Source organism: Acomys minous (assembly GCF_964271855.1).
Source record: "Acomys minous genome assembly, chromosome: 7".
NCBI lineage: Eukaryota > Metazoa > Chordata > Mammalia > Rodentia > Muridae > Acomys > Acomys minous.
In genome coordinates, this window is record NC_140488.1 from 102,203,871 (window position 1) to 102,220,381 (window position 16,511).

Genomic DNA, 16,511 nt, shown 5'->3' on the forward strand with positions numbered 1-16,511 from the left:
TTGAGGCTTGCTTTGTGACCTGCTATATGGTTAATTTCAGAGAAGGTTCTCTAAGGTGCTGAGAAGAAGGCATAATCTTTTGTGTTGGGGTGAAAATTCTGTAGATATTTGTTAAGACTATTTGATTCATGACATCTTTTAGTGTCATTATTTTTTGGTTAACTTCTGTTTTGTTGATCTCTCCTTTATTGAAAGGCAGTGTGTTGACATCTCCCACTATTAATATGTTGTGATCTGTGTGATGTTTATGTTTTATTAATGTTTCTTTTACAAATGTGGGTGTCCTTGTATTTGTGGCATAGATGTCTAGAATTGTGCTGTCATCTTGGTTAAGTTTTCCTTTGATGATTTTGAAGTGTCTTCCCTCATCTCTTTTGATTAATTTTGGTTGAAAATCTATTTTATTGGATATTAGAATGGAATCTATTTTTATTAGATATTAGAATGGTTACCCCAGCTTGCTTCTTGTGTCTGTTTTCTTGAAAGATCTTTTTCTAGCCCTTTACTGTGAGGTAATGTTTATCTTTGTGGCTGAAATGTGTTTCTTGTATGCTGCAGAATGTTGGGTCTTGTTTATTCATCCATTCTGTTAGTCTGTCACTTTGTATTGGAGACTTGGCACCATTGATGTGGTGAAAGATTAATGATGAGTGGCTTTTAGGTCCTCTTATTTTGATGTGGGTTTTGGTAGTATGTTCATTTGTTTTCCTGAGTTTTGTCTTGTTAAAATGGAGTTATACTGTATTTTCTGGCATATAAGATGACCCCCAACTTTAAGTTTTCCAGTTAAAATATCAGGTTTGGAATATACTCATCCTATAAGACTACCACTCTTCCAATGTACACACTGTACAGTAGTCTCTGGCTGCAAACTCTATATTTTATCTGGAATACTTAAAGTTAAAGTTGGGGGTTGTCTTATATGCCAGAAAATATAGTATATATTTCCTGCATTTTTCTGGCTGTAGTTAGCATCTTTGTGTTGGAATTTTCCTTATACTATTTTCTTTAGGACTGGATTTGTTGATAGGTTTTGTTTAAATTTGTGTGTGTCAGGGAATATCTTGTTTTCTCCATGTAGGTTTATTAGGAGTTTTGATAGGTAGAGTACTCTAGACTGACATGTGTGGTCTCTTAAGTTTTGCAATTCTTACATGTCCACTGATACTTTATTGTGATGTTACCTGGGATGGCTTAGTCAATATGCACAAAGCCACATGCCCCATACCATTTTGTCTTACTCTATTGTCTAGGTTGTGGGTTACTTGAATCTATAAAAAACTTTTACTGAGTAGTAGGAAGGATTCCTCAAGTTATCTTCCAGCTTGATGCCAATTACCTGGACACTTTCAAATGTTGTTATGTATAAAAATTACTTATAAGTCAGTGAGACTTAAACCCTGCATCCTTTCTACTCAGTCATAAATTGGATTCTCAGCCTATAGATAATACCAGAAAATAAATGATTTGCTTCCTGCCTTTATTACCATGTCTATTATAAAAATTTGAATTTATATATTTTTTCTTTTTCTTTTAATTTTTTAATTAAATATTTTTTATTGTTACACATACATTTATATTATCACACATAACATAATAAACTACCTACAGCAAGAAGAAGCATGACACATTCAATAATTATATAAATGTTACATTCTTAGTGTTTTGCCTATTTGTATTTGAAAACCTTGAAAAAAATATCTTTCCTATCTTGGTGAGTCAAAAATTCTGAATGTAAACCTATACCTATTATATCTCATCATTATCAACTTAAATATCTATCTAGACCTAAAAGCATCTTAAGCCCTAAACAACTAAGCTTAATTGTAAAACTAAACAATCTGGTCTGCAACTCCATCAGAGACTTGAGAAGGAATGAAATTGATTACCTGAGTATATATACCATGAATGCAAGTTAGCAGCTTCACAAATGAGAAGATGACGGAGACAGTTTGCTGCCTGCACAGTCACCCAAAACTCATTAACACTGGAGCATCATCTTCAGCCTTCTGGCCCAATATATCTGACAGACATATTTATGAGGCGGGAACTATTGAGGACTTGTTTACCCTGTCTTGGCAGAGGTTGGCTGTTGACTCTGCCTGCATTCAAGCTTGCCCTGTTTTTCGGCAGAATTCTGTCTGTGATAGAAACAAAGACATTTTGCCCAGTGGCTTGTTTGCCACATTTGAAGCCATATCCATAATGAGGTTCTTAGATGCTTATCATCCTCTTAGAGGTAGGCTGAGTGTTGCCAGGATTTAACCTGTCTCATTGTCAGTGAATCCTTAAAATAATAAAAAAAAATTTAATGCCATAATCTGTATGTCTCTAAGGTTTTTGAAGACCAGTTGATCAAATCAGGGTAGTATAAAATACTAGTTTATTTTTATCACGTGAATGAACAACTTAGGCAGAAGAGATAGATACGATTGCATACAGAGATAAGGTAAAATAGTTGAATTTATATCTTTAAAAAGGAATGAGTGCTCGTACTTCAAAGGATTGAGTAAAGGAAAAGAAATCCTCCACTGGTGTGAACAGACTATTGAGGTTTATTTCAGATATGTTCCTGTGGACTACCAAGAATAGTCTTCAAAGAGTCCCAATAAATTACATTGGTTATTTGATGGATGACTTTAATAACAAAATACTTTTAAGACTTCACTCTGACATTTCCTGTGTGCTCATTGGAACCTTTGTATTTCTCAGGAATTGTTACCTAGCCCTAGTTGTCACGGAAACATAAGAATGTGTACAGTATCTTATCTCTCTTAAGGTTGACAGTTGGTAACATTTGGTCTTCCTAGAAGAGAAATAAAAAGGTAAGTATTTTGCTTCCCATGTGATCTTCATTACTTACTTCCACTATCCTTTGACAGAGAATGTCAAAGAAGGATTCTGACATACAGGTTAGATTACTTTTGGACATCTCTTCCATTTAAGTACATTCTGCTGAAGATCCTAAGGGCCAGAAAGCCCTGTCTGTGAATATTAAGCCTGTATTGAACACATCTGTGTTACGCATTGATGTGCATTTGAATTAGCCACTCTGTGTTATTTCCCTATGTATACAATGAGGCTAATAATTGTGTGGGTAACATGTGGGTGTCACTAATATCCTGAACTAAGTTTGAACTAGAGCTATGAATTTAAAGGGTTCTGGGAGCCCGAGAGTCGGCAAGGCTTTTTTCTAAGCAGGAGCATGTGCCAAACAGAAACTCTTCCACCTAGGTGCTTCCTCTCTTCGTGTGGATTCTTCTTTGATCAATGTTCCCAGTGACCTAGAAGAAGATTGTTGATATTGGCATCTTCAAAATGGATGGCCTCACCTCAAACAATAAAAGGTAAAAACTTGAAATATGACACATGGAGTCTTTCTACTTGGTTCTGTACAGAAAGGTTGTATCTACAAATAAGACGCAGGAAAGTGCAGCACCACATCCTGCCAAGATAGCTCATTTGTCTGGCATGAAACCATTCCCCAACCTTCTTTGATTTTTACCTCAAATCATACTGGCCCTTCAGTCCACTGCCTCAGACCTGCCTTGGCATGCATGAGATCATCATTGGATACCCAATACCCAGCCCACCATCAGCTGCCTAGCCATCTTGACACAATCTCTCAGGCAAAATCTAGTAACTTCACCCCTTTAAGAAGCACATTCCACAGAAAACTCTGTAACATTGGGTAGTCGGTAGTAATGGCTGCAACCAAGGAGATCCCTTTTGGAGGCACCTCAGCTTTCCATGCGTCTAACAGCAATGGTATTATCCACAGGCTTAGGTGACTGATGATAATCACCTTCTTCTTTTCTGCTATGTGGCTTATTAAGACATGCCACCACATTTTTCTCCCTTTGGTTGTTGCTACATTCAAACATTTGCAATTACAGCCGATCCAAATATGTTGCTTCATAATATTAATGTGAAATGTGAGTATGGTGTCTAAGATAATATTGGTTTACCCAAATACTTCAGCATACTTTATCTGTTGCACCCAAATGAAGTCAATTTTTGCAAGGTGAAATATTGAATAAATAGCATATGCAAAATTCACATAGTCTTGATTACTCATCTTTTTACACACATACATTATATTTCTGTGGTCATGGCCTCTGAACATTGCATCTCACATGGAGTAGGCAGCCATCACGGTACCCCCAAAATTTATCCTTATTTGATTACAAAAAGAAATTAAACTTTGTGGTAATGGTACTTTTATTTTGGAAACATTTCTATATCTTTCTAAAGAAATGATTGCTCTTTAGGATATAGGAAAGTAATTATGATGGTATTTTCTCCATTATCCTTGGTATACTGAGCTTTCATTTTTGTTGAGTGTTTACATTCATATATTTGCAGATATTTAAAGAAGTCATGTATGTATTTATTTGACATAAATGGCATACAATGTTTTTGGTTTTGCTTCTTCCTTCTAAAGGATTATATACATTTCAAAATACTATGGTAAAGATCATACAATAATCCACTGCAATAATCTGAGCATTCATCCTCATGACTTACTAAAACTATACATAATTGTGCAGTTTTGTAAGGAAAGACCCAGCAAGCATCATCACCAATGATACTACAAACTTTCTCCCTCTCCTTCTAACTCTCCCTCCCTCCCTCCCTCCCCCTCCTCTCTGTCTCTGTGTCTCTGTCTCTGTGTCTCTGTCTCTGTGTCTCTGTCTCTGTCTCTGTCTCTCTGTCTCTGTCTCTCTCTCTCTCTGTCTCTCTGTCTCTGTCTCTCTGTCTCTCTGTCTCTCTCTCTCTCTCTCTCTCTCTCTCTCTCTCTCTCTCTCTCTCTCTCTCTGTCTCTCTCTGTCTCTCTCTCATTAATAAGTTTATTTACTTCACATCCTGGTCATAATTGAATCCCTCATCACCCTCCAGTCCCTTCCGTTTCCTGTATTTCTTAAAAAATTGGAGCCCCACTTCTAATTCACAATAGCTCATCAAGTTGCATCAGTACTGAGTATGTCTTCTTTCCCTGTGGCCTGGCAAGGCAGTCTCACCAGGGGAAAGTCATCAAAAAGCTAACAGAGAATGGGTAAAGAAACTGTGCTACATTTACATAATGGAACACTACTAAGCTATTAAAAACAAGGAAATGCTGAAATTTGTAAGCAAATGGATGGAACTACCAATGATCATCTTAAGTGAAATAATCCAGACGCCAAAAGACACACATGGTATATACTCACTTATAAGTGGATATTATCCCTACATAGATGTCCTCTGAGGGCCTCCATTCAGTGGGGATCAGGACAGGTGCTGGGACTTGCTGCTGGACTCTGGGTGGAGCACTGAGAGTGGTATGAAAATGGGGGAAATGGAAGGACCCATAGGGTTGAGGAGCCTCACAAGAAGACAATTACGGCTGAAGATCTGGTCCCACGGGGCCCTGCACACACCGATGCTCCAACTAAGGACAATACATGCAGTGAACCTATACCCCTTCTTCAGATAGAGCACATGGACAGCTCATTCTACACAGTTGTATGGAGATCCAGGACTGCATTTGACTTTAACTCTGGTGCTCCCCGTTTGATCACTTCACCTTGGTGGGGAGGCTTGGTGGCACAAAGGTAAATGGGAAGCAGACAATGAGAATAAGACCTGATAGGCTGTGTCATATGTAGGAGGGGGTAGGTCTCCTCCTGTCAGAGATCCAGGGGAGAGGAATAGGGGAGAAGAGGGATGGAGGATGGGATGGGAAAGAAACAGCCATGGGTTAACAATCCGGATGTAATCTGAATAAACTATAATAAATTTAAAAAGCTGGCAGAGACAGTCACCACACCCCTTACTAGAAGATCCACATGAAGCCTGAGCTCCTCATTGGTTACATCTTTGTAGGTGGCCTAGGTTCAGTTTATGCATGGTCCTTGGGTGATGCTTCAATCTCAGAAAGCCCTTCTGGGCTCTGGTTAGTTGGCTCTGTTGGTCTCCTTGGGGAGCTCCTGTCTTCTCCAGGCCCTCTTTTCCTTACTCCACCCCCACACTTCCTCACTATAATCCTTAAACTTAAACGATACCCAAAGTTTGGCTGTGAGTCTCAACGTCTGTTTCGAAGCACTGCTGCGTGAAGCCTCTTAGAGGACATCTCAGGTATGCTCCAGTCTGTAAGTGTAGCAGAGTATCATTAATAATGCCAGGGGTAGGATTGGTGAAGATCTTTTCCCAATCTGTAGATTATTTCATTCTATTGACAGTGTTTTTTTTTTGCCTTACATTAGCTTTTCATTTTCATGCAGCCCCATTTATTAATTGTAGGTCTTAGAGCCTGAGCTGTTGGTGTTCTGTTCAGGAACTTGTCTCCTGTGCAAAGGAGTTCAAGACTCTTTTCCACTTTCTCTTCTAATAGTTTTAGTATATCTGGAGTTATGCTGAAGTCTTTAATCCAATTGAACTGGAGTTTTGTTCCGGGTGAAAACTATGGATCTATATGCATTTTCTACACATAGATATCCAGTCAGATTTGAATCCAGTTTCCATTGTATGGCTTTAGCTCCTTTGTCAAAGACTGGGTGGCCATAGGAGTTTGGATTGATTTTTGGGTCTTCAATTTTATTCCATTGATCCATCAGTCTTGAAGTCAGGGATGGAGATACCTCTAGTAAGTTATTTTATTGCCTAAGATTGTCCTGGCTATTCTGAATTTTATTGTTTTTCCATATGAAGTTTATAATTGTTCTTTCAAGGTCTGTAAAGAATGTTATTGTTATTTTTGATGGTGATTGGATCTGTAGATTGCCATTTTTAGTATGGAATTCTACCTATGCACAAGCATGGGTAATTATGCCATCTTCTGATATCTTTTCCAGTTTTTTCTTCAGAGACTTGTAGTTCTTGTAATATAGGACCTTTGCTTGCTTGGTTAGATTTATATCAAGATACTTTACTTTTTTTTTTTTTTTTGCCTATTGTGAAGGGTGTACTTTCCCGAATTTCTTTCTCAGGTCCTTTGTTATCTGAGTACAGGAAGGCTACTCATTTTTAAAGTAATCTTGTATCCAGCCACTTTGCTGAATGTGTTTATCAGCTGTAAGTGTTCTCTAGAGTTATCCTGATAGTCGCTTATTCATACTATTATATCATCTGTGAACAGTGACACTTTGAATTTTTCTCTCCAATTTATATCCCCTTGATCTACTCTAGTTGTCATATTTTTCTAGCTAAAACTTCAAGGACTGTATTGAAGAGATAGGGCAAGAGTGGGCAGCCATTTCTTGTCCCTGATTTTAGTGGAATTAATTTGAGTTTCTCTCCCTTTATTTTGATATTATCTTTGTGTGTGTATATTTTAGAATGTTTAGGTATGGGCCTTGTATCCCTAATCTCTCCAAGACTTCCATCATGATGTAGTATTGTATTTTGACAAAGGGTTTTTAAGCAACTAAAGAAATGATCATGTGGTTTGTTTTTTTTTTTAGCTTGCTCATATGGTTTATTACATTGAAGGATTTTCATATGTTGAATGATCCCTGCATCCCTGAGATAAAGCCTACTTGGTAACAGAGGATCATATATTTGGATTGCAAATACTTTATTAAATATTTCAGCATCAATGTTCATGAATTACATTCTCTTTCTTTGTTGAGTCTTTCTGTTCTTTATGTATCAGGGTGACTGTTGCTTCTGAGAATGAGTTTGGTAATGTTTTTTCTGTTTCTACTTTGTGGAATATTTTGAGGACTGTTGGTATCAGTTCTTCTTTGAATGTCTGGTAGAATTCTTGCTAAAAACCATCTGGCCACCTGGTTTTTTTCAGTTGGGAGGCTTTTGAGGATCGCTTCTATTTCCTTAGGGGTAACAAGATGGTTTAATATGCTTGCCTGATCTTCATTTAACTTTGGTATAAATAAAATATTCATAGAAAATCACCCACTTCTTTTAGATTTTCCAATATTGTGGAATACAGAGGTTTGAATTGATTTCTTAAAATTTCCTCTGAGTTTGTGGTTATGTTCCCCTTTTGTTTTCTGATTTTATTAATTTGGATACTCTCCATCTGCTTTTCTGTAGGTTTGGCTGAGAGTTTATCTATCTTGTTGATTTTCTCAAAGAACAAGCTTTTGGTCTCATCGATTCTTTGTATTGTTCTATTTGTTTCAAATTTACTGTTTTCAGTCTTGAGATTGATGTCCTCTACTCCTCCTTGGTGTGTTTGCTTCTTTTTTCTCTAGAGCTTTCAGGTGTGCTGTTAAGTTGGTATTGTGTGATTGCTCCAATTATTTTGTAAAGGCATTGGTACTATGAACTTTCCTATTGTCACTGCTTTCATTGAGTCTCATAAATTTCTTTTTGTTTTTAATTTTTTATTAATTTATTCTTGTTACATCTCAATGGTTATCCCATCCCTCTTATCCTCCCATTCTTCGCTCCCTACCTTTTTCCCCTTATTCCCCTCTCCTATGAATGTCCATGAGGGGGATTTCCTCCCCCTATATATGCTCATAGGGTATCAAGTCTCTTCTTGGTAGCCTGCTATCCTTCCTCTTAGTGCCACCTGGTCTCCCCCTCCAGGGGACATGGTCAAATATGAGGCACAAGAGTTCGTGTGAAAGTCATAACCCACTCTCCACTCAACCGTGGAGAATGTCCTGTCCATTGGCTAGATCTGGGTAGGGGTTTAAAGTTTACCACCTGTGTTGTCCTTGGCTGGTGCCTTAGTTTGTGTGGGACCCCTGGGCAAAAATCTGCCTATCATAATGTTCTACTTGTAGGTTTCTAGGACCCGCTGGATCAACATGACGTCTCCAGTTTCCAGGAGTCCCATAAATTGCAAGTATTCAAATTCATAACCAACAAAGAGTCACACTGCAGCAATGGAAGAACTTGAAGCTGACTGTGAAATTGTTGTTCAAAGTATCCTACAATCTACTCTTGCCACAATCACAGATCTCAAGGCTTCTTATACATCCTTAACTAGTTGGTAGAAGCCTAATATGTATATAAAACAATTTAAATTAAATGTTGAGACAGTAGGGACCAGTGTGAGTATACTTAGTACTCTGTAACCCATGACACATTCTGCTTTCCGCCCTTACTTTGTGTTCCCAGCTTTATGCTATACTTGTTCTATCTCATCTTCAGGTTTGCTTGGATGAAGGAGTGGATCTTCAGACTGGCTGGCTTCCTTTTCAGCATCTTATCTTCAGGATGCGGAATAATCGTTGCAAGCAGCAAATACTGGCGCCTCTGGGAATTCGACAATGAGAAAGTTCGGCTTGTGTACATCGGACTCTGGGAAGCTTATTACTATCAGGAATTTAACATCTCCAACACTGTGACCAGATTTCTGGTGCACATCCCTATTAACTCAGATTGGACCATGTCACCTGAATTTCGATGTGCCCAGATTCTGATATTCCTGGCAATGCTGATAAAACCTCTTGTTGTGATTCTTAACGCAATAGCCATTAGGATCAGCAGTAGCAAAGACCCAGTCCCTAAGAGTCCAATACTGTTCTACAAGTGCTCCATCTTCTTTCTGGTTCTCAGTAGCCTTTGCACCATTATTTCAGTGACCTTGAACCACATAGTAGATCTCTATGGCAAAACCACCCTAGACTTTCCACACACCTTCCCAGTTCACAAAATAGACCTGATAAAGAAGCACAGAACCCTCATGGTCCCATTAGGCTTCCTGACAGCCACCTTGTCACTGCTCGGTGTGATTATGCTTCTTTTTGAGATCAGGTCATTGAAAGCACAGTATAACATGAACGCCAAGCTTCCTTCCAAACCGGTCGACCAAGGGCCTGAAATAAGAGTATTGGTGTTCGCAAGTGGTGGCAGCTGACTTAATGGCTAAATTTTTATGCTGACATGATAACTCCTGTAGTTATCTCCTCATTTCAAATAAAATATCACTTTGATTTTGAGGCTGTGTTTGAATCTCCTCTCTTCCAGTATCCATTGATTGTGTTTCCTCTTTAAAGCTCTTCACATCCTAAACTCTGCTAGACAAGATGATGCGCTCAGATAGTACTAAATTTCTACGGCAAACAAAAATACTGGTAAACAAAAACAGTAGAGTGGAGAGTGGGATATGACTTTCTCACATACACTGGTGCCTCACCTTTGACCATGTCCCCTGCAGGGGGAGATCTAGTGGCACTCAGAGGAAGAACAGCAGGTTACCAAGAAGAGACCTGATACCCTATGAGCATATACAGGGGGAGGTAATCCCCCTCAGTCACAGTCATAGTGGAGGGGAATACGGTGAAAATGGGAGGGAGGGAAGAATGGGAGGATACAAGGTATAGGATAACCATTGAGATGTAACAAGAATAAATTAATAATGGAAAAAAAAGAAAAAGAAAACAGCCTAAGTCAAAGGTCCAAACCAAAGGTGTAAGTTTGGTTGTTAAATTGAAAAACAACACACAGGGATATAAGCATGTACCAGGTTGGAGGCATTTTCGCCGTAAGGTGTATTGACGACACAGGAGTACTTGCAGACATTGGCACCGCTGAAAGTTCTTCTGCTTTCTCAGGGGCAGGAAGGGGAACTGTGCACTGAGGATGCTTCTAACCTCTGAACACATATTAATGTATGGGAGTAGAGGAAATGTCCAGACATTTCTAGTGTGTTCTGATGTGCAAAAGTGATCTCTGTGGGAGCACAGAGTAGGATATGAGCATGGTTGTGGTGTGTGGAATCTCTATGAGGGTTTGACGACTGTACTAGTTATGGCTAAGGCCCAAATGATATCCTTGATCCACACAGTCCTTAAGAGAAACAGGTGTTCCCATTGAAACAATGAAACGCCTTTTTCAAATTGGAGAGATCATGGGGGAGGTGTTGTCTGGAAGCCAGTGTCTGCATCTGCAGGCATAGCTTCTGAATCTCTACGGCTTCCCAGGTGGTAGCTGGAAAATAGTGTTTCCCTAATGGGTAGCTCAAGCACTGGACGAAATGTTCCCTTAGAATGCTATATTTTTACCCTGGTCTTTTCCTTAGTCCCGGTTTTCAGATTTATGTGTGTCATGAGACCTTAGTTAAAGAAGAAGTTAAAGCATCAGCTAAGAAACCTAATGATGAACATGTATTAGACATCCATGCAAACAAATTGGGGAAGCCATGCAGACCAAAGGAGCACGGATAAAAGTATTTGTTGCATGCTAGTGTTGTAAATGAATTTTAATGCCAAACCCCGAGCTTGTGCTGCATGTGAAGATATGAGTGACCTCCCTTCCCCACACACCAAGAAACAGATGAATCATGATTGAAAAAAAATCATGTACATCATATACTAGGATCAGGAAAAATTCAGTCATCCACTGATCCCCAAACCATGCTGTGAATAGAAATAAGTGCTTTAGTTTTTTAAAAGATAATTGATGGGTCAAGTAAACAGAAAGTTTGTATCCCTAAGGGGTTCTTTTTTAGGTGAGGGCCTGCCCATATTTTCTCATATATCTGGTGATTTTTATCCAGAGCAGACTACTTGGATTTTGGATGATGGATGCTCTTAAGTATAAAATATTCCCAGGCAAAATTATTGCCTTCCTTGCAGGGATGATATCTCTTGGTGTAATACTGATTTTCTTGGGACCATAAACAAGCATCTTATGCTTGGGCCCAATGACCTGATATTAGTCCCTACCTGATGGTACAAATAATATCAATTGAATATAAATTGTGTCTGAGTAGTCATCTTTGGTGCCCTGCTCCTTCAGAAACCAGCTGAGTAACCTGGCTTCTTCATGTTTGTATGTAAGCTCATTTCTGGACCTTTTTTCCTAGAGATATCAACTGCACATTTGCATATCAAGTTTCAGTAAGGCAAGGTAATTCCCTTCATGTTAAGGTGGGACGTTAGGGGGACAGCGCTCCCAAGTTAAGTCAAAAGTGTTAGAAATATCCCGCCACATCTCTTAGGAGTCTCACCAAACACCAAGCTACACAACTATAACATGCATCAAGGTCCTAAGTTAGAATCAGATCGTCTCCCTGATTGTACTGTCAATCTCAATTCAGCTATGATCAGTGCAGGATTCTTGATTCTGTGGTGTCCTTGAGCCTCCTGGCTCCTACAATCCTTCCTCCCCCGTCTTCTGCTCAGTTCCATGAGCTCTGCCTCATGTTTGTCTGCGGGTTTCTGTGTTGTTTCCAGTAGTTGCTGGATGAAACTTCTTTGAGGACAATTGGGATGTGCACCAATCTTTGAGTATAGCAGACTATTATCAGGAATCATTTCTTTGACATACTTTGCCAGTTGTGTTTGGTTCTATCCTACGTCTCAGGGCCATATGGGCTCTGGTTTCTCATATTCCAGGCAGTGATAGTGATGAGATCCCTCTTTTGGTTGTACAGAAAGAGATACAGTTTTTTTTAAAAAAGGAAATTGATTAAGACATTTTTGTTTTAATTGAACAAAGCAGTTGAGACACATTAGCCTAGTATTCTTGTTACCCATATACTTGGTTCTATCGTCAATTATTTTTTGTAGTTCACACAGGTCTTAAGCCCACTCGGCAGTATATCCTTTTGAGTTTGGACCAGAAGTAAGAAAACCTGAGCCCCCACTTTGGGTGAGAAGTCCATTTGTAATGAAGGAATGACTTGTGAATGCAAGGTATTTGATGGACTTATGCTATTATCTTGAAGAAAAATTGAAAAATGCTTTATGGACATATCATACCTGATATTATTACTTTTGGCATTGGAGAAATGAGACATTATGATTCTTGCTCTATTCAATGAGAAAATATTGGTGTGACACCTTCAACAAATCATGTGTATGTGATGGTCCCAGAATCCCGAGAGGCTACAAATTCCAGGAAACAGGTGATGTCCAGAAGCCAGGGCTCTACTACACTCTTCCCCTTCTTCTATCACTTCTATTCTTTCCACTTTTTCTACCGTGAAAACACACAAGCCTTGGACGGAGTAATACATATGTCCCACCTAGGCCTGTGCATTCAGTGCGCTTTATCGTTTTCCCTTCAACCAGTTCTGAAACTCCACAGTAAGTAGAATACACTACAAGAAGAAGCCACTCTGACAAAATCACAGGACACTTCTACTATACGGAAATAAACATCACTGCTGTGTAGTGAGCAGTCAGCCGACATGCCATCTTCATTTAGTGGAATGGTCTTGTAACATTTTCACTAGGTCCAATTACCTATTCATTCTCAGAATTTTATTCAAAGGTTTGGCACTGTATGTAAACTGACTTCTGTGCAGCTGACCTGAAATCCAAGCATAAAAGGGACGATTATCCTGTTAATGGGCATGTTAATATTATACTAATGGAGATTTTTTCTTTTGACTGAACAGTCAGGGTTATAACCATAGGTGCCTACCTCCTGCATAAATCAGCTTGCTTTCCTAGGCAAAAGAGAACCATCTTTCCTGTCTGAGGGTCAACACCCACCATGACCCTGGCCATCACAGATCAACCATTATTCAAGAGAATGCAACACAGACATCCTAACAGGCTCAATTTAAGGTTCTCTTATCTAAGGTGACAATAATTTATGTGATTTAAAAAAAAAAGTAACAAACACAGTCAGGCTTCACCACAGTCTGCCAAAATGCCAATTTAGCATGGTGTGGAAGGTATTGACAGAAAGGAGAGATACAAGGTTATAGTCGTTATAGAATCTTGGACCAACATGTGCGGGAGCATCTAAGGACTGCAATTTGGTTCAGACTTGACATTCCTGCAAGGAGGTTTGAGAGGCCACTGAATGACGCTATGGATGTGAAGTATATGCTGCCTATGATATTGGATATGACAGAAAGAAGATAGGTGCCCTGGCACTGAAAGACTAATGCATGTAATGCAGAAAGCTCGAAAGTGAGCTTGCATGATAGATCAAGTAGAGCTTTCTGGAAAACCATGGCTCCTGGAGCCCTTTGAAGCCAATAAACTTCCATCGTATCACTACAGGTCATATGGGAAGCCTCTGTATTCAGTTTATCCTGATGGGTTTATGACTCTTTTAGTCTTATCCTTCCTTACTATGCTCACAAAACTATGTTTTATAATAGTAACGTTTATACTTTACCTTCTTATGAAAAAGTACTTTTTCGGTTTAACAAGCTCCCCCAGTTTAAAAAGTTGCACCAATTCTCCAAAGAAACATTAATTTTGGATCCTCTTAAGAATCCTTACGATTGTGGATAGATTTGGAGATACAATAGACACATTTTGCACTATTACATGCCTTTGTGTCTATGTGCACAAAGGGTGGAATAGAAAGTCTAACACATGATAGAGTTGGGGCAATGTGACAACTCAGTTAATAAGGCTATGTTTATGCCAGACTAATGCCCTGAGTGTGATTACAGGTATAGTGATTAGAGAGCAAGGGAGCCAACTCCTAAAACACTTTCAAGGGAACTTTGTATAATGTAAAAATGGAGTTTGCCTTGTTGAGCAGACCTGACCTTGCTCCTGTATTGTCCTCAGGCCAAACACAAAAGAGTTACATGATGTTACAAACCGCTAGTGTGTAGCCACATAAGGAAAGAGCCTATTCATGCAATGGTATGCTGGACAGTAGCAATCTGAGAATAGTGAGTGAGCTCCTAAAGGAAAGACCCCTGCAGAATCTTTTAAATATTCTTAAAGTGAGCTCTCCAAGGATTCTGACTTTAGGAGCCCCACTACACCCTTGATTGAAGCTACGTGCTGATTCTAATGACGTTGCTAGGTATTTTTTGTTGTTGTTGTTGTTGTTTTTGTTTTTTTGACACTTCCTTCTCTCTGTGACTGGTCATCTCAGTTCTGTCATCAGTCCTTAACTCTCGTACTCTGTTGGTGGATTTTGTGCAATATATTTGCCTGTGGTTCTCCTCTAATAAGTGCAAGCAGACCCACATGGATTTATTCATCTTTTCTGTTGTGATTACAGTCATCGTAATAGCATCACCTGGATGTTACAAATACTACCTTGATTACATATCCCTAAAGTCTGTTCAGCAGTGCATTTACACATACCAGTAAATTCTATGGCAGCACTCTGTATTTAACCTAGGGAAACCACACTCCATGCTAGAGGCCTCCTCCTTCTGACTATCACCACCATTTCCTGGCAGCAATTAGTCAGAGCTGCCATTCCCACAGTCTAATTACAGTCAGTGTCCATCTATGGGCAAGTACAATCATGGATGGTGTGGGAAAGTTGGGCTGATCTAGAAAATGGGGAGCGAACCCTTTAAAAGGGGCTGTTCTTTGAACATGATTCTCCTGATAAAATTGCAAATGTAACATACTACTAAAAGACATTAGGAAGGGAAAACTGAGCCCATCCCATGGAATATGAGAGGATGGACCACTCAGGGACGAGGGGTACTCCAGAGTTTGGTGCATGATGGGAGAATAAAAAGTCTGAGCAGATATCAAAGGAGAATTAACGCCTCTGGGGGTAAATCTCATCCCCTTGATGAGAACTGTGTGTCTGTTCAGATAAAGTCTGTAGCTTTTCTTATAATTTTGTTCTCATAGGGTGGTGATTTTCTCTTCCTGTGTTAATATGCAACTCTAATCTTTTTTTTTTTAACAAATCCTCACATCCGTTGTGCATTTCTGAATTGAGGACTGTGCCTTTTGCAACCTGCTCAGAACACTAACATTTGCTTTCTGTCAGTGACACTCACGTCTGTTACTTTCAGTTCTGAGCAGGTGAGCCCATTTTTGCTCCCAGCCTTGCACATGTCCCTGTCACATTTATCTGGCCTCCTTCCCTCATTTTCTCTTCAACTATAACTTTATTTATTTATTTTTTATTTTTTGCATATTGCCTGGGATTTCTATGTTGATCATACAATCTATATACATTTGCATAATGACTAGATAGCACCCCGTGGCCAAAACTTCTCATGATTCCCTTATAATATGAAAAAAAATGGTCTTTGTATTCCATCCATGAGCCATGGCACAAGCATTCTGCTATAAACCACCACGACCAAAAATGACAAAAATTACGACTAATGCTGTTGCTACTATTACTACTACTACTATTACGATTTCTACTACTACAATTCACACACATACACACACACACACACACAGAGAGAGAGAGAGAGAGAGAGAGAGAGAGAGAGAGAGAGAGAGAGAGAATTCATGAACAGAGAGAGAGGGGGGAGGAAGGGAGGGAGGGAGGGAGGGAGGGAGAGACAGACAGTAAGAAAGTGAAAGTTATTTAATATTGTGATACATCAGGATTTTAAATAGAAAAGAGGTGGATTTGGGACCAATAATTTTGAATGAAGAGTAGACAGAGTCTAGAATAAAGAATAGGAACAAAGCTGCTAGCTTCGTTGTCTCTACAAGATTTTCCAAATTAGATGAAGTGGAATAAAGACTGTCTCAAAATGTAGGTATCATCGTTTAACGGGATGTGTTCCAAGGCCTCATAAGAAACAGAAAGTTAGGTGTGGACCAGCATCCAGTTATATATTTGCAAAACTTCTGATTCTTGGAAAAAGCAACCTCAAGTTAATACTCCAGTGATTTCTCAGCTATGATGGAGTATTC

General features: G+C 39.2%; 1 protein-coding gene across 1 annotated transcript; it reads left to right on the forward strand.

The window, feature by feature from the left end:
- The first annotated feature begins 2,748 nt into the window (after positions 1 to 2,748).
- Positions 2,749 to 9,832, forward strand: LOC311601806 (uncharacterized protein). The gene is made up of 3 exons (XM_084789537.1): positions 2,749 to 2,825; positions 3,235 to 3,347; positions 9,106 to 9,832. The coding sequence occupies exons 2-3, from the start codon at positions 3,319 to 3,321 to the stop codon at positions 9,812 to 9,814; spliced, it is 738 nt and encodes a 245-aa protein (XP_084645663.1). The 5' UTR covers positions 2,749 to 2,825; positions 3,235 to 3,318; the 3' UTR covers positions 9,815 to 9,832.
- The last annotated feature ends 6,679 nt before the right edge of the window (positions 9,833 to 16,511 follow it).

Excerpts from the sequence above, each read along its gene's own strand:
- LOC311601806 (XM_084789537.1), top strand. The coding sequence starts at position 3,319 with ATGGATGGCCTCACCTCAAACAATAAAAG. Across the intron at positions 3,348-9,105 it reads CTCACCTCAAACAATAAAAG|GTTTGCTTGGATGAAGGAGT; the intron begins GTAAAAACTTGA and ends TCTCATCTTCAG.